This window comes from Zingiber officinale, chromosome 2B (genome assembly GCF_018446385.1).
Source record: "Zingiber officinale cultivar Zhangliang chromosome 2B, Zo_v1.1, whole genome shotgun sequence".
NCBI lineage: Eukaryota > Viridiplantae > Streptophyta > Magnoliopsida > Zingiberales > Zingiberaceae > Zingiber > Zingiber officinale.
This window is the reverse complement of record NC_055989.1, coordinates 10,605,489-10,629,940: the sequence shown is the minus strand read 5'-3', so window position 1 is coordinate 10,629,940 and position 24,452 is coordinate 10,605,489. Positions and strand designations below refer to the sequence as shown.

At 35.7% G+C, this 24,452-nt stretch overlaps 2 protein-coding genes across 2 annotated transcripts; one reads left to right on the top strand and one right to left on the bottom strand.

The window, feature by feature from the left end:
• Positions 1 to 3,558: 3,558 nt before the first annotated feature.
• Positions 3,559 to 7,518, top strand: LOC122045270 (protein YIP4a-like). The gene is made up of 3 exons (XM_042605412.1): positions 3,559 to 4,352; positions 6,903 to 6,977; positions 7,088 to 7,518. The coding sequence occupies exons 1-3, from the start codon at positions 3,864 to 3,866 to the stop codon at positions 7,346 to 7,348; spliced, it is 825 nt and encodes a 274-aa protein (XP_042461346.1). The 5' UTR covers positions 3,559 to 3,863; the 3' UTR covers positions 7,349 to 7,518.
• Positions 7,519 to 8,859: 1,341 nt separating this feature from the next.
• LOC122045269 (PTI1-like tyrosine-protein kinase 3) lies at positions 8,860 to 16,625 on the bottom strand. Its single transcript, XM_042605411.1, has 8 exons — positions 16,362 to 16,625; positions 15,795 to 15,931; positions 11,604 to 11,857; positions 11,329 to 11,455; positions 10,974 to 11,247; positions 9,735 to 9,867; positions 9,366 to 9,452; positions 8,860 to 9,262 (listed from the first exon to the last, which is right to left on the bottom strand). Exons 2-8 carry the CDS (start codon positions 15,886 to 15,888, stop codon positions 9,113 to 9,115), a joined length of 1,119 nt encoding a protein of 372 aa, XP_042461345.1. The 5' UTR covers positions 15,889 to 15,931; positions 16,362 to 16,625; the 3' UTR covers positions 8,860 to 9,112.
• Positions 16,626 to 24,452: the final 7,827 nt, after the last annotated feature.

The following is a 24,452-nucleotide window of genomic DNA, read 5'->3' as shown; positions in this document are numbered from 1 at the left end:
AAAGTTAAGATTCCTTGTTATCTAACGTGGTTAAATAAGGTTTCAGGAAAGTCCTAACTGCGGTTAGGCAGGGGAAAATCCTAAGGGGGGGTAACCTTAGGTCCTAGGGGGCAGTAACCCTAGGTGGAGGAAAACCCTAAGGGGCGGCAACCTTAGATCCTAGGGGGCGGTAACTCTAGGTGGAGGAAAACCCTAAGGGGCGGCAACCTTAGGTCCTAGGGGGCGGTAACCCTAGGTGGAGAAAAACCCTAGGGGGCGGTAACCCTAGGTCCTAGGGGGTGGTAACCCTAGGCGGAAAGTCCAGTCGGTCTGGAGGACCGGACTCACAGTAGACGTCAGGTCGACCTAGGGTTTCCGGACGGAAACCCGAAGTCAGACTCGGACAGTCCGGAGACTGTCATTACTTCATATTCATACTATTATTTTGTATTAACTTTGTGGTGCAGGTATTTTTGGATTAACATACTTGCAGGTACCAAAAACACAAAGAAGAACTCGGATGAACAGTGTCCGAGGCGCCTCCATGGAGCTTGGAGGCGCCTCGAGTGCGAAGGTGAGCTGGCTGTGCGCTGGAGTTGGAGGCGCCTTAAAGGGCAGTGAAGGCGCCTTGGACCGCAGCATGGAGGCGCCTTGAAGGCGCCTTCAAAGGGATAATCCGCGACTTGATCAGCTCTTATCGACGCGTGCGATCCAGGGCTTGGAGGCGCCTCGGACAGCCTTGGAGGCGCCTCCAGCACCCTTTATAAGCAGTGTTCGAGCACCTCTTCCAGAACAACTCTCTCCGAATAATCTCTTGCTACGTGCTGCGAACCTAACGACCCAGAAGTGCTGCGACGCGACACCAACGACCCGGAACTACGCTTCTCCATCTTTAGTTGTCGGTATAAAGTTTATGAGCTGTAAATTCCTATACAAAGCCACGAAAAATGCTTGAATGGTGGTTGCACCAGTTCAAAGCGACCCCACTCTGATACCAATTGTTGGATCGAGACCGCGCTAGAGGGGGGTGAATAGCGCTCGCGGCTTTCACTTTTTCGGAATCGTAAAACCGTTCGAGTAAATGCAGCGGAAATAAAAACAATCACACAAAGAGGCAAACTATTTACTTCGTTCGGAGCCTAGATCGACTCCTACTCGAAGACCCGCGATCCTTGATCGCTTTCGGTGGGCAACAACTATAAGTACGATAATTTGTACAATTATAGGAATTTACAGCTCATAAACTTTATACCGACAACTAAAGATGGAGAAGCGTAGTTCCGGGTCGTTGGTGTCGCGTCGCAGCACTTCTGAGTCGTTAGGTTCGCAGCCCGTAGCAAGAGATTATTCGGAGAGAGTTGTTCTGGAAGAGGTGCTCGAACACTGCTTATAAAGGGTGCTGGAGGCGCCTCCAAGGCTGTCCAAGGCGCCTCCAAGCCCCGGGTCGCACGCGTCGATAAGCGCTGATCAAGTCGCGCATTATCCCTTTGAAGGCGCCTTCATGCGCCTTCAAGGCGCCTCCATGCTGCGGTCCAAGGCGCCTTCACTGCCCTTTAAGGCGCCTCCAACTCCAGCGCATAGCCAGCTCACCTTCGCACCCGAGGCGCCTCCAAGCTCCATGGAGGCGCCTCGGACACTGTTCATCCGAGTTCTTCTTTGTGTTTTTGGTACCTGCAAGTATGTTAATCCAAAAATACCTGCACCATAAAGTTAATACAAAATAATAGTATGAATATGAAGTAATGACAGTCTCCGGACTATCCGAGTCTGACTTCGGGTTTCCGTCCGGAAACCCTAGGTCGACCCGACGCCTACTGTTCCCTCTACGAGGAACGCGTCCTCACCTACTCCACTCAGGAGATTTACCTGATGTCAGTCCGGTCCTCCAGACCGACTGGACTTTCCGCCTAGGGTTACCGCCCCCTAGGGTTTTTCTCACCACGTTAGATAACAAGGAATCTTAACTTTGAATCCCTTTGCCATTATCAAAACTGAGGTTCGATCGTCGGATGTTTACTGCACCAACAGTTTTCTGGTATCTCTGGCTTGTTACAAAGTTTGCATAAATATGACTTTAAATTCTTCAAATGTCCAAATTAAAGAAGGGGGAGTCTACAAAACCACCCCTGGGGTGAACCTGAGAGCGTAGTTAAGAAAACTTGACACTTAACACCATCTGTATATTGGTATAATAAGGAAGCGTTCTCAAACTTATATATGTGATCTTTAAGATCTGTAGTGCTGTTTATTCCTCAATTTGTAATACTCGAAAGTGTTTTGGTAATTCATCTTGAGGGATGTCTTTTGAGAATGGAGGACCTCAGGGAGCTTTTTAGCTACCAAATTTGAGATCAGTTCCCCTCAGAAAGCCTTGATGAGGAGTTTCGCTAGAAGATTCTATAGAGGTTTATCTATTACAAACTTACTTATCAGTAGAGGAGAAGCAGTTCGCAGTGTTCCCATTGGCCAGGACATCTTTTGATGCACTAATGTCACTACAACTAATTAGGGCGGTGGTTCGGTTGAAGGATTACTTGTGGGGAGGTGTGAGGGTTGCCCCTTTAACATCACTTGTACCATCGTGGACACCAACTTGTCAAAATCCTCTGTCGCCATGGATATGACATTAAGTTTTCTAGTATCACCCATCTTTATGCTTCAGTTCAGGTCTTAACTCAGAGTTCCTATAGACGACGCTAATTTAATCATATCCGCGAGCATCGATGGATGAATCACTGGTGAATTAGCTCTGTTTCTAATTTAATTTAATCAGCGATGACATGGTGGAGAGCCTAGACGGAGGCAAACAACGAGAGGAGTGTTAGAATGACAACCAGGGAGTTCTCTGGCAAAGTCACTCCGATGCTCAAATTAGAGATAAAGGAAGATGAATATTAGAGTTTCGATATACGTAGTGATGCGTATGAGTATGCACACTTTGGAGATTGAAAAAGACTATAAAATCTTTTATAGAGAGAAAGTAGACATTTCCCATCACTCCCGATTTTTATTAATTCCTTAAATAATATGAGATTTATTCATACTATTGCATTTTTTCTAAAATAACTGAGATTGACAGATTTTTTTCTTCTGTTCTAATTCTCACGTTGATATTATTTAATTCCTTAAATAGTGTGATATTTATTCATTTTGCTGGTTTTTTTCTAAAATAACTGAGATTGATAGATTTTTTTTTTCCTACTCCGATCTTCATATTAGGATCAGGAGGCCCGAGAAGCTAAGTAACCAAGAGGTCGAAGAGGATATGGAATCAAGAGGTTTGAGTAATCATGGAGTCAGAAGGTTCAAGCAGTTATATAGCCGGAAGATTCGAATAACTATATAGTCGGAAGACTCGAATAAGTATAAAATGAAAGATCCGAGAAGTAGTAGCTATGTAGTCAGGAAATCTGAGTATGCAGAAACTGATGTGGATTCATAATGTCATATGTAAATAACTTTTAGATATATTTTTTTAATTATTAATTATGTATAATAAAATTTTAAACATTTTGATAGGATATTTTACGAACCCATCCGATGTTATCCTAAATTAATACCGCTATGGTTGAGTCCATTGGACGGCAAGTCGTCTAAATAGTCTTTTCGAGTCCGTAGAGCGACGCCGTCACTCAGAAGCTTGCGAAAACTGTCGGCGAGGACTCCACCCGATTGCATTCCGAGCTGGGCTGTCTTCTACGCTTTCCTCGTCTTCTCGCGGTTACGGGCTTCTCGTGCGAAGCAAACCAGCCCTTTTCTTCTTTCTCATCAAAGTAAATAAAACGCAAGCCGCTCCTCTCGGCAACCGGATCGTAACCCTCGCTTGCTCGCCCCCTCCTCCGACTCTGCGGTTGCACCGCCCCACCGTCGCGGCCGGCCAAAATATGTCGCAAGAGGACACCATCCCCCTCCACCACTCCTCCCAGTCCGACATCGACGAGATCGAGAACCTCTTCAATGTTCCCGTCCACGCCGCCACCGTACTCCCCGCCCGTCCCCCCAGCCCCCCTCGCGTCTCCATCCCCGTTTCCCATTCCTCCACCCCCTTGCCGACCTACCAGAAGGTGCCGCCATCCTCCTCCTCACCCCCGGTCGTACCGGCTGTGCCAGCCGCTGCTGCTCCGACAGGAAGATCTAGTATTGGCGTCGCCGCAGATGCCTTCGGCTCGCCTGCCGACACGCTGACGGAGCCCGTTTGGGATACGGTGAAGCGGGATCTAGCGAGGATCGTGAGCAATCTGAAGCTGGTAGTGTTCCCGAATCCGTTTAGAGAGGATCCGGGAAGGGCACTCAGGGATTGGGATCTTTGGGGGCCCTTTTTCTTCATCGTGTTCCTCGGATTAACTCTTTCTTGGTCTGCGTCGGTGAAGAAGGTAAGAGCAGATCTCCAGCTCCAGCTTTGATTTGTTTCAAGTTTAAGATATTGTTCTTACTTTGGATATCATCACGGTATTTCAAATTCATTTATCATTGATTTTCTGTTTGTTCTTGGCAATTTTTTTTTTCCAATCATGTTTTCTAGTTTGAAAAAAAAAAAAAATCAAAATGCGCATATATTTTCTTACCTATCCAAATTCCCCAAACTTGCAAAATTAATTTTCTTTTCTTTCTTAATTTTTTGGAGGCTCTAAATTTGTGCCTAATTCACAATTTACACACCAGTTCATTGTTTGCCTATCCTTTTTATCTATCTAGGAATCTGTCGTGGTGGTGTGATCAGTTCTCTTTCAAACGTCTCTATGCACTTGCAAATTTTCTTGCCTTTGCCACTACTGTCTTAAGCAACTGTTCACCAAGCTCATGTCAATTTGGAGCATTACAGCCTGGTATGATATTGATCACTCATTTCTTCTGTGATCTGAAAAGATTTATGTGTGTAAATGAAATTGGATGCCTACTTCACCGAATCATCTAACTACATATTAATTGAGTCTCTCTTTTTTCCTTAGCAAAGCTATCTTTTATTTTGCTCTACCTTAGTCTTTCAATGCCACTATTTTTTGCTAGATCAGTAGTTGTGAATCAATTTATTTCTCTTTTAGTCCTTGAATATTTACTACCCACTTCTTGAATCTCTATATCTTTCTCTAAGTATTTACCTCCCTCCTTGCTTCACCCAACACCTCAAATATTCACCTCTACCCTTTCTTCATCAAGCAGTTTTGCTTGTAAGTTTTATAGTCAGCTCCTCTACTTATTCAAAGCAAGCTTTACCATCTTTAGAGGCAAATTTTTTGACATTGTGAATATTACCCTGAACATGAGCAAGGTGTTGCTCAAATCTGTGTATTTCTCACCTAGATATCTTCCCATAAAACTTGCGTGCAATGGTATTATCATCTTTCTTGTTAGTTAGATATATTCCATATTTCCATGCAGGATTGTCCCGGGTGGTCTACATCTGATGAAGGGTCTTGTTCCAATGGTAAACTCTAATTAACTAAACAATAAACACTGAACAAATAAGAAGAATCAAAGACTTTTGTGGGATCCTATTGAAAGTAAACATAGTCAAAGCAATAATAAGTTAAAGAAGATTAAAATATTATAATAAGCAATTCAAGGCATGCGAACAAGAATATCTGAAGCAAACTTGCAAGTGAAGAGTCAAGTTGAACAAAAGCTATTATAAGGAGGATTACTAACCTTCATTGGCTATTTCAGCTGTTCTTTTTAAGGAGAGCCACTGTAAATATTAGAGTGATGAAAAAAAAAAAGATGAGAGGATATTGAGAAGAAGACAGATATCTTACCTTGGAGAAGGAGAAAATTTGTCTAGCCTCCAACAACCATTTCAGCAACTATTTTGAAGGGAAACAACTGTAATTATGTTCACAGAACTAAGGTATATTATTGTAGCTTGTCAATAAGTTGGATCGAGACATTTATTCAAAAACATTTGTTAGCCTTGGAAAATGGGAACTAGTTTGGGCTGTGCATGCTAGCATTCTTTTAGTAACATGACATTTATCCATTTGGATGCATAGAAATTTACTGATTCAAGAAGGTTAAGGGTCGCCATCTAACACAACATAACCATTATATACTTCTTGCTAGTTTACTCTAGTTTCATAGAATTTCCCTTAACAAAATTAGTATTGAATCTGAGAGTGTTATTTTCCTACGATTTGTGGATTCAACTAAAATTGTAATTTGTTTTTTCTTTTTCAGTTCGGTAAAACATCTATTAATTTCAAACAAATGTAACAGCCCTAATTAAACTTTTTCTTCTTCTTCTTAGTCTATCCCTTCTAACAATTTCCTCTGGTTTAGCAAATCTTCAATGAAGAGATATGTGTGCGTACATGTATTTGCAATAGTTATGCAGTAATTTTTGGAGGCTTATCATATGCCATAGTTGGATATGCTAAAATATTGTTATGTTTAATCCCTTATGATTTATATGGTTGAAAAGATCCATTATGCCAACAAATTGATTTAAAATAAACAGTCCACTGTTGTTTCAGCAGAAGTCCATTATGATATGGGCTCGAGAGAGACTAGGGTAAAGTTGTACAGAGCTACAGAGATGAATATGTGAGCGAAAGGCTTATTCTATAAATCAGTTTCCTGAACTTGCTGAGAAAATGTCAGGAACAAATTAACTGGGTTGCTCAGATTTTTTTTTTTTTTTTTGTCTTCTTCTGATCCCTATTCGAAGCTGAGTGGTCCATTGCCCAAGTTGACCAGTTGAAATTCCCCAATTTTGTAGATAAATTCACTTTCACTTTCTACAATAATGTCTGAGTTCTGATATATCCTTTAAACACTGGAATGAGATGATACGAGCTTTTCTTTTTCATTTTGCTTCTCTTACTGTCCCTTACATGATCAATTCTTATGGTTCTCAACTATCTTTTTTTCTATTGTTAAACAATTTCTTCTTGGATAAGTCACGTATGTTTTTGTGCTCATATTGACAGTCTGAAGTCTTTGCTGTTGCATTTGCAATCCTTGCTGCTGGTGCCATTATTCTCACAATGAATGTTCTACTTCTGGTGAGCAGCCTGCCATGCTTACAGTACCTGTTTTTATTTATTTATTTTTTAGTTTGTCCTGTAATTTTCGTGTGGTAAATTGAACTGACAATATGTTTTTTGTTTATCAGGGTGGCCATATCATATTTTTTCAAAGCCTCAGTCTTCTTGGCTACTGTCTCTTCCCCCTGGATGTAGGAGCCCTAGTTGGCCTGTTGATTGGCAATGTTATGGTCAAGATAGTGGTCGTCGCCATTACATTCGCATGGAGCTGTTGGGCAGCATATCCTTTCATGAGCGCAGCAGTTAATCCCAGAAGGAAAGCCTTGGCCTTGTATCCTGTTTTCCTAATGTACGTATCTGTTGGCTTTTTTATCATTGCTATAGATTAAGACCTCGAACATCTAAGTGCTTGGTGGTTAGTAGTCAAACTGTCTTTCGTCGAACTACGTAAACATAATTCAGAGAGATTTCCCGGCATTGTTTACTTTTCATACTACAAGACCTTCCGTCCGTGTTGGTTGAGTGGAAAGTTGTGTTTAATCTATGGGATTCGGCGTAATGGCTCCCTGTTGCAGTATTATCATCACAAATTAGTTACGATAGAATATAAAGATATTACTTTTTTCAGTAAACCAAACAATTTATACTGTTAGCAGCTTGTGAGATAGCCTTCTTTCTTATATCTGTTTGCACTGGTTTGCTATTCTCAATTTATTGAATTGCTAGTGAGCCAATTGCTTTTAGTTGCATTGTTTTGACTTGGTTTGTCATTTCTTATTTGCATGACAAGAGATGGCTTGTTCGTGCAGTGGACTTGATCTTATTAAGAAACTCGTGATTCATATACGTTTCGTTCTCGACATGCTTTTTTATCAAATAGATGTCAATTATCTGGTGTCAATCAACTGTCACCTTAGTCTTATTTAGGTTATTTTGATCCAATACTATTGAAAATATTCATATTAATAATTAATTTTATTTTTTTTAATTAAAAAAAAAAGTTGGTGGGCCTACGGTAGAAAGTTGGAACGACTAAAGCAAGATCTCTCTTGGCGATCAGATCCTCTCATAAAAATAAAATAAAATTTAATAGATGGATTATTAATAATTATCATCGGATCGTGATTTGATCGTAATTAATTATGATTTCGTATTGGATTTATCGTCTCTTTAGATTATAGTTTAGGGTCGGATCAGGGCGGGTGGTCGGGATTGTTGGCGATGGACAAGTAATCAAGTTGTCGGGCGTCGAGTTGGGATGACCTAGCCATCCATCCTGATTTAAATTATAATTTAAGGGACGATGAACTTAAAGAGGATCACAACTAATGACAAGATTAGGATTATGATTCAACCATAATTATAAATTATATATGGTCCATCTTCTCATCTATTTTTTTTTATCAAGGATCCGACCTGATCGTCGTCACTCATTTTCCCAGGATAGAATAAATAATTGTAATACAAAATAATTCTATATCCATATTTTTAATATATAATTTAAAAGAAAATTTCTTTAATGCTTTAAAATTTTATATAAATTTTTACTTAAAAAAAAGTAGTCAGATAGCCTTGAATTATATTGAAGATTAAACAAAATCAATTGTATAAATATCTTTGCAGCATTCCATAGCCATCTGTAAAAAAGTAAATCGAATATTTTTACCATATATATATATATATATATATATATATATATATACGCGATGCATTGACATTAACTATGAAATCCTAATATCAATAAAAAAAAAAGAAATAGATTTATCATGTAAACATATACGTTAACAATGTATTTACATTATTTTTGCATCATATAGATGAACTTTGCTACATTATTTATACACTATTTTCTAAATACTTATCATTTTAATTTATTAATTTTTGATACCATTAAAAAAAATTATCCACACAAAAGCCCGAATATATAGATTATATATGATCAGAATGACAATGTGGAGCTTAGAAGCAATACAGCAACACCTGCCCAGATAAACTCGGAAAAAAGAGGGGGAAACGACACTCAAATTAACACAGCAGACGATCGAGCATCTCGCGTAAATGTTTGGAAGCAGACAAACAACATTCGAGTAAAACAAATTTGTACGACGATGACGAATGAATGCATATCAAGCTTCCCTGGCCTGCATCATGATTCATGAATCCACAGGTGCTGGGGCGACGGGAGCTGTCTGTGCAGGGCCATGTTTATTGGCAAGCAGAGGTGTGAGTGCTTTGACCACAATGCTCATGTTGGGCCTGAACTCTGCTTCGTATTGCACACACAGAGCTGCCACAGCAGCGAACTGCAAAGACAGTAGCAATTTCATCAGCATCGCCTCTTAGGACAAGCAAATACATTGAGCAAGAAACATAAAAACAAGTTGAAGGTGATTATTGGTAGCAGACCTTGGCTACTGCTTTTGGTGGATACTCTCCGTTCAGTCTTGGATCCACACATTGTTTGACCTTGTCCTCACTCAATCTAGGAGTGGCCTGCATTAAGTAGAGAAGAAACATGTTACTAGATTGGTTGCTCAAGAAAAAATTTCAAAAGTAAAGCTCAAGATACTAGATTGGCTACTGCTTAAATGGTTTTCTACTGTATAATCTAGCCAATGTAGATCAGCAGTTGGTTATATGATTATTAGTAATGCTCAAGAGCAGGTGAGATATATAAAGATTTACTTTGGTATTGCTTTCTTTTTTTTTCTCTACTATTTGCAGGGATTTTTTTTTTATGTACACCTAGATTTTACTTGTGAAATAAATGCATACCCAGGTGACAAGGCTTTGTTGTCCTCTAGGCATTGTGTGATCAACTGGTTTCCTGCCAGTAAGCAGCTCTAGAAGTACAACACCGTAGCTATATACATCGCTTTTTTGTGTCAATTGGCCTGTCATAGCATACCTGCCCAAGTTTTGGAAGATACAAAATATATACTCGTCAAAATTTTGAAGTACTTTTATTTACACAAGCAGAACAATTTAAGTAGTCAGCAGATGAAGCCAACAAAGATCTAGATGGAACATTCTGCATTGCATCATTCATAGATGGTATTGTGCTAATCGATGAGAGAGTAGATGCATTAAAGTAGAAGCTTGAATCATATGAGATTCAAAATGAAACTTAAAATCCAGAGGGAAAAAGCACTTTCAGAATTAGTTCAGGTACTTCTAGTTTGCTTCACATTCCACAATAACAGAGCTTCAGAACTTAAGAAATTCGGTTTTCTATAAATGATTGCAGAACGTTTACTAACTCGAGGCATATTGTTAAATCTGTGAGCATTTCTCTGGAATCAATTTACAGGTATAAGATCAAACTGAAGTTTCCATTCATAGATCCAGCATGAGCCAAATCCAAAGCCTACAATTCACAAAATGTGTCATCATACTAAAGGCTGGTTGATGCAAACCTATCTACAAGCACAACATATGTTAACCTTGTACTTAAGCAGCTTGCAGCATTTTCTCAACATCATAGATAATAGATACCATGAATGCGAAGGGGGTAGATGAAGAATTCAATAATCTGAGTATGGCATATCTCTCTCTCTCTCCATATCAACATTAATTGCAAGTCCCTAATCCACTTGACTCAATGCAATTTCGAACAGTTAAAATATATTGCTTTGTGATGTTACCGCTTCTGTTCTTCATGTTCATGACCCCAAATCTCTGTATGACCCTAACAAACCTCTGAATCTATATTTGCTAAAGGTATATAATCAAGAGTGGAGGAATTTCTAATACCATATGTAGTGACTGTTGTTAGTAATACCTAATGTATATACAAGAACAAGAACAGTTGTTACCTGTTACAGCAACTACCTGAACAAGAAGAAATTCAAGCAAACCTTATCACTGTGCTTAATGTTAATAGGAAAAAACCCTCAGCAATACTGTGGTTGTTAACATAATTGGTTGCCAATAATAAATGGGTAATGAAAATATGAAAAAAAAAAACACACACACACATTGAAACAATACAGAAGTTTTAAGATCAGAAATTACTCTGGTGCGTGGTAACCAAAAGTTCCAAGGACACGGGTTGAATGAAGACGAGCAGCCATATCTGGTGCCTGATTTAAGAGATTAAAATCTGCTACTTTTGCTTTGAAGTCCTCAAACAAAAAAACGTTGCTTGATCTGATGTCACGGTGCAGTATTGAAGGCTGAACTTTGTCATGAAGATACTCCAGGCCCTTTGCAGCATCAACAGCAATCCTCACTCGCTGCAGCCAATCAAGTGGGCGGCCTGGTTGTGCACCTTGAACTCCTTTTTTACCTATACTTCCAAGAAGAAAAAATATATGTTTATAAAAACATATATGCTATAAATAGGCACCAAAACTTATAGCATACATACCATGAAGAATGTCATGTAAAGAGCCCATTGTAGCAAACTCATAGGCCAACAGTCTAATATTTCCTTCAACACAATATCCTAACATCTGCAGAACATTTTCATGCTTCAACCTTGATACTGTGGACACCTGATGTTTATACAAGGTGCAGTTAGTTCTTCAAGGTTCATGTACTAGGATGACAATAAAATGATGAATTTTATTCTTTTTCCTGCAAATTCGAACACAAAAAAGAAGGAAATGAACTATTAAGAATAATACTGTATGAGAGGAAAACCTGAGTCAAAAATTCAGTATTTGCTTCAGGCTCTGATGTAGAATCAAATTTTTTCAAGGCCACTTGCTTTCCATCATCCAAAACTGCAAGGTAGACTCTTCCATATGATCCCTCACCTACCAAAGCTTTTGGTCCAAAATTATCAGTTTTCTCTTTTAGTTCGTCTAATAGTAATGCAGTCACTTCAATAGGAAGAGGTGATTTTGGGGGTTCATTTTTTGTAACAGCAGAGTACCTAGAACCCCTTGGCATTCCTGAGACATGGTAAGAAATATCATCTAATGCAAGAACAAGAGCAAAACACATAGACCAAGAACCACAGAGTTTAACAAAATCAGAGATCACACACCAATGAAGTGATTGCATCAAAATAATATTTTCATCAATTTTTAAGAAACTAAACTAAATCCAACGAACATGGAAACATAATAGACCAAAATTATATGTTTTGTTGATGGTTTGAACCAAATTTGCATTCAAATGTTCTGATATTTAAATTTGTTAATAAAATATAATATTTTATGAATTAATTTTTCCTTAATAATATAATTTGTTAAACTAAATAATCATATTGTAAAGTTTTATTTTATTATCGCAAATAGAGAGATTTAATAACTAATTGGTCCGAAAACCAAGCCAAACATAATTATTTTTTGAATGCAGTTCAGTTCAGGTTTTCGATTGAAATCACACTTGCGGGAGCCATAGGCAACCTGTATTAAAATATATTAAAAAAATTACATTGAACAATCACAGAATTATTAAGAAAAAGATATAAGTCAATCATACATTGTAAAACACATAAAATATATAAAAAAAAAAAGGCAGCCTAGTGCATGAAGCTCCCGCCATGCGGGGTCATGAGGAATGATTCATTGTACGCAGCCTTACCTTGCTTTTTGCAAAAGGCTATTTTTAGGATTCGAATTCATGACCTTTAGGTCACAAAGCAACAACTTTACTGTTGCACCAAGGCTCCCCTTCTAAAACACATAAAATATATCATTTAATATTAGTCAACAATACACACTTAGATGATCTATAAGTAATATACATTTATGATATTTAAGCATTTATCACTTGCAAAACGAGTGTTTAGGTCAACCTACAAGTTACAAGCTACCAGAAAGGGCGGGCAAGTAAAGTTTTTAGATTAATTTGTTCAGTCTAAACTAGTTCAAATGAACTAACTAGAACCTTTTCAATTGCATATTTTGTCGTGTATTATGCCATATGTAATCATATTGTCCTTGATATGATTCCTCCTAACTCTAACGACCGCCTTTTAAAACCATGCTTAGTCAATCTCATTTTTGAATATTTCTATATAAAATATTGTACATGAAATACAAAATTTTAACATTTTTGTTTGTTTTATACAATTTATCTATTTATTTTAAAATTATTTTGGACAATTATAGCTCCTCATGAAGATAGAATTGAGTCACACTTGCGGCGAGGCCACCTCGACATTGGCAAGTCGTAACGAAGCCGCTACGTCCTCAACGGTCTCGTTGTGACCTCAGCGGCCTCGTCGCAACCTCAACAGGTTGCATGCGGGGTGCAGGTAGAAACATAAAAAAAATTAATTCTAGATAATCTAAATAGGCTTAATCAAACCTTAATAAAATTATCCCATTAATTTAACACACACACACACATATATATATATATAATTTATTTTCAAAAATATATAATAATGCCACAATCTCATATATTTTTTAAATATTTAAATTAAATTTTTTATTTTTAATTAATATATTTTATATTTAAAAAACACCGAAACCATATTGACACAACACGATGAGCTACCGAAACCGTATCGTTTTGATCCAGGACCAAAATTTAAATATGGATTGAGATTTTAAACCATGGTGTTAGGGTTTCAGTCCCTTGTTAAAACAAGATATGCTAGTGATACAGACAACCTATAGAGTTTGTGTTCGTTGATGTCAATCAACAAGAGGGGGAAATTAGAGCTTGCAAGCCAAAGGAGTTGGAGACTGTGGACACAAGCCAACAAATTTGCTTGACATAACCCTAACCCATTGGGGGAACTCGTAACAAGCAAGCTCCATCATCGTAGAAGTTGTCCAAACGAAGCTAGCCATAAAACCCTTGAAGAAGCAATTATCCACGAGGAAAGACTATCACCTATCAGATGTCTCGATCTATTTTGCATTCTGACCGACATGGGAAAAACTTTAAACAGTGAATTAACCTAGTATTACTTTTTATTTATTTCTATATGATTTTAAATGATGTCATTAAATCTATATTTATCCATCCAATAAACTAAATCCAACCATGAACAAACTTGAGACTTAGATAAAGATCTAATTCAATAATGATATCTCTAGTTGCAAGAAAATGATTTTCTAGAGTGTCATATTCTTAACCTTAAATTTGAATTTTCGGCTTCACTAAAAAAAGAATCCAGTCATGAACATTTTTTGTCTTTTGAGACGCTAAGACATAACAAATTCCAAGATATTTTTAAGTGAATCATATCAAGTCTGCATGTATTCTAGTAAAGTCTTGCAGAAGCAAAAAAAAAAGTGAGGAACATAAAGTAAAATTATTTGAGATGTTGCTTTAGGAAATATTTCCAATATGGATATGCATTTTCATTGCATTGGAAATGCCATGATTCATTGTGATGCTATCAGAATATAGGTGTATATTTGTCTACATATCCTACTAAAAACTATCTTTGATATTCCTAAATACCTAGGTGTCTCACTATTAATATAGTCTTACTTTGGAAATTATGAAAGGTGTGCATCGCTAACTTTGCAACTGTGCAATTAAGAGTATTTTCATGCGATCACATATGGATAATCATTTCCATTGCATCAGAAATTTCATGTTTTATATCAATGCAATCAAGGTGTATATTTTGTGTATACATCCTACTAAAACTTATCATTGATCTTCCGAAGTGCCTAAGGCTCTTACTCCTAACATAGACATTAAATTAGAAATTCCAAGGGATCCCTATTAATTTCATAAAAAGTATAATTAAGTTGCTGATAGTACAGACATGGAATCAGCAGACAAGGACTCTAAAAACCACTTGCAGGACCAATCATTGACTACCACCCAAATTAGTTGTTTTAGACCACAATATTGAGAATGACATCATTGCAGAGCCTTCATATAGGCCTGGTATTATACTTGAGGGTTGAAAACCAAAAATTAACTAAACAAGAAAGTAGAAAATAAGATAAACCAAAAATTTTAAACATAAGAATGCATAAATTGAACTTGAAGCCAAATCTAATTAATTATATATTCAGATAATGACATTTGAATTAAAACCTTAAGCCTTAAAACCTACATGAAGTCTTGTAAGGGACACCTAAACATACATGTATCTGAATATGAATCCTAATGAAGCAGGTACCTACAAATTCCTCTTGCAGGAAAAAAAAACTCAAAAATAGGTTCACAAAGCTTAAATTTGAAATGTTCAATGAGACTACAAGAATGCAAATGATATATCCTACCAAGTTAATTATTGCACAAAAACCGAGCGCTTATATAAAGTACTGGATTGGAGGGAATTGTAAACCAAAGAAACACTAACGACAAAGAATGCCCTTCATTTTGTTGGGTACCAATTCAGACGGAATAGAAAATTTTCTCTTCTATTACTACAACAATTTAGTCTATATTTTGGGAAAGTTTTGCATTATTTCATTTCATCACATTCAATCCCCCTCATTCAATCACCACGACACATCACCAATTCCATTCTTTTATTTTTGTTACTTATCAACTATAATCCCTGGAATACTAGAATTCTGAAATTGTCTAGTAAACTTATTCTAAATAAGCAAACTATTCCTAAGGCACATGGAAGTGAATTAAAAGCTATTCAACAAGTTATTTGAAAATAACAAATATAGGACAAAAGCAATAATTGATTCTTGATAAAGGATCAAAATATAAATAAATACAATATGATTGATTGATATAAGCTAGCAAGTTAAAGCTCATTAGTTCAGTGATCCATTACATGATACACGAAATCAAAATGTGTGATAAGAGTAAAATTGATTTCATAGAGAAGAGGATTCTTAATGTGCTTAGTCTAAACATAACCACTGTAATTATTGAAATCAACATGGAATATGAAATTCATAGAAACTGATCTTATATCGGAATTGAATGAGTCAAACAACGTACCAAATTTGTCATTTGATGGGCTTGTGAGGCATTCATTTTCATGGGCATGGTAAGATCGATCGAAATTACTAGCACAGCAAAACCAGCGCCTCATCTTACCTTCTTCTTTATCTTTTTTTTCACCTTGTACTTATAAGCTGAGTAGCATAACAAGCTGTTAGAATTTGATAGCTCCAGTTTCTCATTTTGTAGGCATTTTACATATTTAAATGTGAGAATGCCATAGTGAAACATGCTTTGTGCTATCTAGAAAAAATGGATCCTAGGACACATCTGCATATGATTAGTATATCCGATATGGATTGGCTTCAAAGATTGAAGCAGAGCATTACTCATTCGAAGAAAACAAGAACAAACTCCAATGGCTAATGATTTCCAGAAATCATTTAACCGACAGAATATAAAATATTATACAAGAGAAGGATCCGATTGCGAGGGCGAGAAAAGCGACCATGTTTAGCGACAAGCTTATAAAATGATCGGAGGAAACAAATCTGATTCTCGATGAACGAAAGCTGTATTTTCACAGAAAATGTTGTAATCGGGAATGGAAGATAATGCGATCACCTGGTCGATGGAGAAGCAAAGGGACCTTTCTTCTCTCCGGCCACCGACCCCGCGAGGGTTGGCGTTGGAGTTCGGGGTCAGAGGAGGGAACGAAGGCGAAGAAAAGAGACGGCAAAGGAAGAGGAAGAGGAAGAGATAGGGAAGCACGACAATGTCGCCGCTCGCGACGCCAGCGGAGCTCAACCTCGGTGCGACCCTCCCTCCCTTCCTCTCTCTCTCCTATGCGGCCCCCCGCCTTGGCCCTTCGCGATGAATTTGCGGGCTCCTTTTACAGTTTCACGCTTATTCGGTGGACCCGTCACATTCTTATTCAAGAATTTCATGGGACCCGCAAGTTTATGGCCAATCACAAAGGCTGGTAGCTGGTGATTCACGTCCGTTCTGCTTCTGATGGTGACCCGCTCCGGTCAAAGAGCTCTTTATTTGGGAGGAAAAGAGTACGCATAGAAAAAAAAGGAAGCCAAAATAAATTGAGAATTAATAATTTCTTAGAGCTTAATTATTGTCAAAATTAAGAGAAATTTTATATAATTAATTTAATAAAAATAAATATAATAATTAGGTAATTAAGTTCAATTTAAAAATTTTAAATTAATTCAGAAAAAAATAATTAATTAAATCAAGTAATATCCAATCTGGAACAACTAACTCAAAAAAATTTCATCAATAACCATGATTAAATTAATTAAGAAGGAGCTTAGAGGAGGAATAATTTTGTAATTTATTTTACAAGACTTATAAAACTTCTACATCATTGTCAATTTAATCAATGTTTAAATTAAAAATTTGTTAAAATGAAATAAGAGTTTCGCTCTTGATAAAATAAACAGGACAATCAATAGTAGGATATAAAAGATTATAAAACACTTTAAAATTTGAGAAACAAAAATTGCTAAAACTAATATAAAGAAAAAACTAAGGTATTTTTGAATTATTGAGAGGAGATGATATAATAGGAGATAGAGCTCAATGGCGTAAAAGGATTCATACAGCCGATCTCACCTAGTGGGAAAATACTTGGTTGTTGTTGTTGTTGAGAGGAAAATGAAATGGTTAGAGTATGAATATTAGTGCTCTATTACTCTAATTAGAAAAAAAAATGATTAATCAGGCTGGATAACGTCGAGCCTAGGATGACCGGTCCAGCTCCACGAAAATTTCCCATCGACCGCCAGGGTAAATCGAGAAGCGCTCGCAGTAGGCAGTGCAGGAGCCCAGCATCCTTTAGTTGCATGCTCCATTTGGAGAAATTTTTTCGCAAATTCGCCATAGCTGAGGCTCGAACCGCGGGTGCTTGGGTGACAACCTGGATGCCCTGTCGCTGCACCCCAGCTATGGTGCAGCGGTAGGACATCCAGATTGTCACCTAGATATCCTGCGATTGAGCCCCAGCTATGACGAATTTGTGAAAAAAATTTCTCCAAATGGGGCACACAACTAAAGGATGCTAGGCTCCTATGCTGTCTGCTGTGAGCACTTCCCGATTTACCCTTTGCGGTCGGTGGGAAATTTTCGTGGAGTCGGACTGATCATCCAGACTCGACGTTATCCGACCTGATTAATATTTTTTTTTCTAATTAAGAGGTGGAGAAATGAAAGAATTTATTGCGGAAAAAAAATCCTTTCACACAAAGGAAGAGAAAAACGAAGAGAATTCTCATAGAAAAGGAAGAGAAAAAAGAAGTAAACAAAAATATAGAGAAACTCATGAAAGGAAAAAAGGAAAAACAATAGTGCCCGAGCAAGGTAGAGGTGGAGGCAAGTGAGCATGATATCGCCTCCATAATGAAGAGCCTTGCCCTCCCCTCTCCGCCACCCACTCATGCACTTGTGGACCTCCTCGATCTGGAGTTAGAGAGCGGATGTCCATTGACGGCACAGAGGCATTCCATCTCGTTCATTATTCCACAAAGTGAGCTTTTGGAGCATGAGATCGATGTTTTAGGTCTCTAGATCTCTCTCTCAGGTTCACAATGAACGACAAGCCGATGTTGTGGTTGCCTCCCTATGGCTGATGGCCACCGACAGGCAAGACAACAACGCCTACAACAAAGTGGTGTTAAGTGGCATCTCTCCGCATTCCATCCTTGGTTTTGCTAGATTCCCTTCTCCTTCTCCTTCGTTTCCCTTAATGTTCTCACGTTGCTTGGGTATTTGGTTTCCATGAACGCCATTAGCTTCATCTACGCAGCCACCTTTATTCTCAAGGCTTGCCTTGGACACTTCGATGCTCACTGGCTCTTCTTTGTGCTAGACGTCTTTGGAGGAGATGGTCGTAGGGGAGGTCGACGACATCGAATAATTAGAGGAACTTGACCTAGGACTTGGGAGGTTTGGGGGTTCAACGAAGATGACATTCTACATGTTGTAAAAGTTAGCAACTAGCTTTTGCACATTGTAGAAGCTAAATACTAGCTTCTATACGGTCAATCGTGATCAAATAATATTTATTCGAAATATAATAAGTGCCCAATCATTTATTTTGTTTATTGAAATATTATTTTAGTCAACTTATCACTCAAATAAAATTAAAATGATATAAAATCACTATTGTAGAAGCTAGCATCTAGCTTCTACAATTGTAAAAGCTAGTTGTTAGCTTTTACATGATCGAATAATTAGATAATGTATTGTAAAAGCTAGATGTTAGGTTATATATGTTGTAGAAGCTAGATGTTAGCTTCTACAATTATAGAAACTAGTTGCTAGCTTCTACATAGCCGAATTATTATTTTACTGTAAGAGTATTTTGAGTAGATCACTTTAAAAGGAGGCGTAGAGAGGTGCTCATTTGACTTTAATAAGAAATTAGGGTGTTCATCTAACGAAAACGTAAATGATGGGCACCCATTTGATTTTTGCCCAACTATCTTTCTTCCTCCATTTTAATTAGTTTGTTTTCTCTCCATTACATCAAAAGTCATCACCTTAACATACCCACACACTTTGGAAGGGGGTAAATCACGAGGCATTGTTACTCCCACGAGCTGCCGTAGTTAATACTTGCATGGATGTTTAATGTAATAAGTCTTAGAGTCAATTCTTAACGGATATAAAAATACATTGTTAGGTACCTGAATATATACTGAAAGGATAGGCATTTCAGAATATTAAAGATGAATGTAATAACTTAATCCTATACTAAAGATTAATTAATTCAAAATATATACATAAAAATATATATATCTTACTATTTTATTAAAAATCTCCCCTCTTTACTAACTAACTTTAGTGAAGCCTAAAATGCATTTACGTTAATGTTCTTTTTTCTATTCACACTAAAAATAATTTCAAAGTTTATTAGTAATTTTACAAGCGGAACAATAAGTGATCTAGAGTTCAAGACAGTTACAGCGTATTATTATGAATTTTTCTCATCATTAATTTTCTGTGGTTGTTTTATATAAAAAAATATAGTTCTCTTTAGTCTCATATCTTAGAATTGACAACACTATAATAAAAAAAACTTCTATAAATATTTTAGGCCGACGATGTTAAAAAATATACTTTTATCAGTTTTTTTTACTAAGACAAGTATAATATTAAATTAAAATAATTTTTTTCATAAGGAAGCCCGTGTTGCTGGGATTCTCTAGCGTCACTATTGCATGGGTCTACGAATCTTACCGAAATAATTAATTCTTGGTTCATAAGGGAAGACCCAAATAATTTATATATTATTATATTACACACGCAACGCGTGTGCACAATCACACTAGTATATAAAATACTCCTTTATCTATGTTATTAAAAGGGCTCCTCAGGATTAAGGTGCAATAGTTAGGTCTTTCAAGCGATTAACTAGAAGTTTGAATCTCAATTGCGCCTACGGTGTTGGAGACATTGACTTCTCCAACGGCGGGTTCTAGTGCCAACTGCGCAAGATCTACATAATGGAGCTTCTCGACGCGAAGCGAGTCCGGTCCTTCATGTCCTCGAGAAAATAGGATGTGGCTTGCTTCATAAGCAACGTTAATAGCGCCGCCGCCATCAGTAAGCCAGTGACCCTCGGGGAGAGGTTGAATGAGCTGACCAACTCCATCGTCATCCAAGCGGCATTCGGTTGACGATGCTTGCAGCAGAAGTAGTTCATGGAGATGATCAAAGAGGTCATCAAAATGGCCAGCAGATTCAACATTGGCGAGCTTTTTCCATCTCTCAAAATTACCAATGTTCTCATTAGATTCAGTTAGAAATAATTCTTTATTTCTTATTAATTCTCATATGTATGATTTATTTCTCTATTCAATTGCTCATATACCTTGAATTTATTATGATTAAATAACTTAATTAAATAGTCACAAGTGTTCAATGAAGAGAAAATTCTCTTCTTCATAGTCTTGCAAATTAATTTAAATAAAGATGAAAAGATCATTCTCATATTCATGAAATATGAGAATGAACATATTGCATTAAAAGATAATTGAATGTAGGAATTAAAGAGGCTAAACAAGAAGAGGTGTCAAGAGAGAGAAACACAATTGTTTAAGGGATTCTAGTTTCTTCATAATTGAAGGTCATCATGAGCCAAGGTATGTATACTTTTAAGAATCATATTGTAAAAATCATTTAGTTTAAAACCTTGGGCATTAAAGAACATGCATAATGAGAAACTTAATTTGCATATTCATGTTGATCAAGATATATGTTATTCTAACATATGATATCAGAGCTCTTGTTAATAACTTATGATTTTTCATTAAAAAATAATTTTCTCTCTTGATCAATTATGTGTTAAATTTTTTTTATGTTTTCTTCCACTATGATTTATATGTACAAATGTGAACATGTAACTATGTTCTTAACATGCATGTTAACTTAATTGAAAAAGTGTATCTGATTGCATATTTCGAGTAATTATGTAAAAAAAAAAAAAATTGAGACTAATGTTTTTATCGACATGTCAACTTTCTCATGGACATAATGTATTAAGTATGTTACACTTATTTGAGTTTAATTAAATCTTTGTTATCTTATTATTATTATTTTATTAAAAATCTCTCCTCTTTACTAACTAATTTTGGTGAAGCCTAAAATAAATTTACGTTAATATCCTTTTTTCTATTCACACTAAAAATAATTCTAAGGTTTATTAGTAATTCCACAAGAGAAACAATCAGTAATCTAGAGTTCGAGATTCGGCTGCGACATATTATTATAAATTTTTCTCATCATTAATTTTCTTTGGTTTTTTTATATAAAAAAAATATAGTTCTCTTTAGTCCCACATCTTAGAATTGACAACACTATGATCAAAGAAGCTTCTATAAATATTTTAGGCTAACAATGTTAAAAAATATACTTTTCTTAGTTTTTTTTACTAAGATAAGTATAATATTAAATTAAATTAATTTTTTTCATAGGGAAGCCGTAAGGGTGACACTCAAAAATCCAAACAATTCGGATTTTCAAAGACCCAAATAATTCAGATTTTCAAAAGTCAGGTACTTTACCCTAATGACTCTACTTTAGTATTTTAATGCTAAAATGTTTTAATTAATATAATTCCATTATAAAGGGTCAATGTGATTTCAATATATTATATTACACACACGACACGTGTGCACGATCACTAGTATTTATAATATATCCATTCATTAGAAATTTTTTAAAAAAATTATTATTATAGTCACATATTTTCTTAGTATATGAATTATGAATGTTTTCTTACTTTGAGTATGATGTTTATATCACTATGAACATGATTATTATGTTTATATGTTTATTTGTGTTTTATGCTTGATAGATCATAAAGTTAAAATTAAACACATATGAACCATTAAATGATTATTGCCATTATTATTTAATTTAATGTATATATTATGCATAATTTGTTAGTGTGGTCAAATTGAAAAGTTTAGACATTAATTCAATAATATTAAATTATTTATGAGTATGTAATGCAATGATATGATGAAAACACTTGACTTTTATCATGAATAATTTAAAGTTCATTGATTACAAAATAATTATGAATTATCCAAATGCTGATTACTTTATTTTATGATTATGAATATAATTATGGTTAATTTATATGATTATTAGATATGTTTAATATATCCAAAAATAACAAACATGTTTAATTAGAGCATATATATATATAATTACCTATTATATGAAATTTTATTTGAGTATTAATTATTATGCATTTAAAGTTCATATGAATATTATTTGAATTTTATATTATGATTTATAAATCAAAGCATTGACATATAAACATTCTATATATTTTGTAGCATCAAGAACTATTGCTCTTCATTCACAAGCTTCGTTTATTATAAAGTTCAATAGACTTAATTTTTATAAATGGAGTGAACAAATCTAGTTCCATTTAGGTATTTTGTGTTGGTCCCTTGCGACCGACAAGAGGAAGGTAAATTATCTGCAAAATAAAAATAATCTCTTTCTCAATCTTTTAACTTAGTTAAATAACACAATTAAAATAAAGTAGAAATAAACTAAACAACTAAAGAAAGTAAGACAGTTGTTTGATTGATTACAACTTAGGTGACTGTTAATCCAAGTCGTTGAAGAATGCTCCATTAGAAGTTACTCTTTTGCTGAAGGTGGAGAAACCTCTTACACACTTTCTAAGCTTAAAAACCATTAGGAAATTGAATACAATTATTTTAGTGTTGAAGGGGTTTTTTTAAAGCTCTTGAAAAATATTATCCGTATCTTGAAGGCACCATCAAGGTGGTCCATGACGCCTTCAACGAGATAAGTTTTATCACCGAAGATAAAACTTTATCTTCGGCTAATGGTCATTTGAAGGCGCCTTCAACATGGTTGAAGGTGCCATCCATGAGGGCTCGAAGGCGCCTTCCAAGCCATTGAAGGCGCCTTCCTCCAATAGCTATTGGCACACTCAAGCAGCTTCTTGTGGGTAATTTTAGCCATTCAGAATTGGGTTCACCCGAACCCATCTTCTGGTCTTCTCCTCGACCCAGACTTCCATTCTGACTTCTTGTCCCTCAGAAGCGTCGTGAGCGTCATTCTCATCCGCCGATATACTCTTCCGGAGCTTCTCGTCCCTCGGATGCACCAAGCTCGTTGGCTCCTTTCTCGTGACATCCTTCTTGTCTGCTGTGTCTTCCACTTGACTTCTTGTGCTCCTAAGTTCCTGCACACTTAGACACAAGGAATTAAAAACAAACATGACCTAACTTAACTCGGTTTACTATATCAAAACTGCCTCAGGGTACTTACAATCTCTCCCTTTTTGATGCGCATCAACCCGAGTTAAAGTTAGGGATAAAACAAAATGCAATAACATAATTAAGTAAAGTATATTGCAATTATAATAAAAAAATTACAATACAACGAATTAACTGAGTTAAGAATTTTATAAAATAAGTACAAGGATAAAAATTCTAAAAATATCCTATCTCCTCCCTTGATTACATCAAAAAATTTAAGAAGAATAAAATAAATAGTTAGAAAATTTTGAAATACTTTTCTAGGGGTACATAACGAGAATTACTAGTAGGCTAATATGTTTTAGAAATAATTTTTAAAGATATTCTATTTTAAAAAAAATAAATTAAAAATTACTTTTTGATTTCAAAAAATCTTAAATTTTTTTATCAAACTTAAACAGAATAATTTATAATAGTATAAAAATTTTCATAGTAAAACATTATTTAATCGAATAGAATTGATTTATTTAAGTAGAGCAATCTAATTTTAAAAATAAATCTTGAAAAATATATTTTTAACTCTAAAAATTATGTTAATTTTCATGAATATGTAAAACAGAGAGTTTAATGCTAGTAAAATAAAATTTTTCAAATTTCTATTTTCCTAAATTTTTAATTTAAAAAATTATATTTTTGAAAAATAATTCATAATAATTTAGATAATATTCAAAAAATGTTGAAAATTTTTATTTTGATATAGAACAAAAAAGTTTTATCATATAAAAATTAAAGTTTTCAAAATTAAATCTGAAAAAAATTTTGGTTTTCAAAATATGATTTTTGTTAAGAAAATTCTTAGAAAATAACTTAACGGTCAAAGTCGACAAGGAAATTGTCGGGGCATCCCTAACAGCCAAATTCCATCCCGAGGACACAGAAAACTTATCCCAGA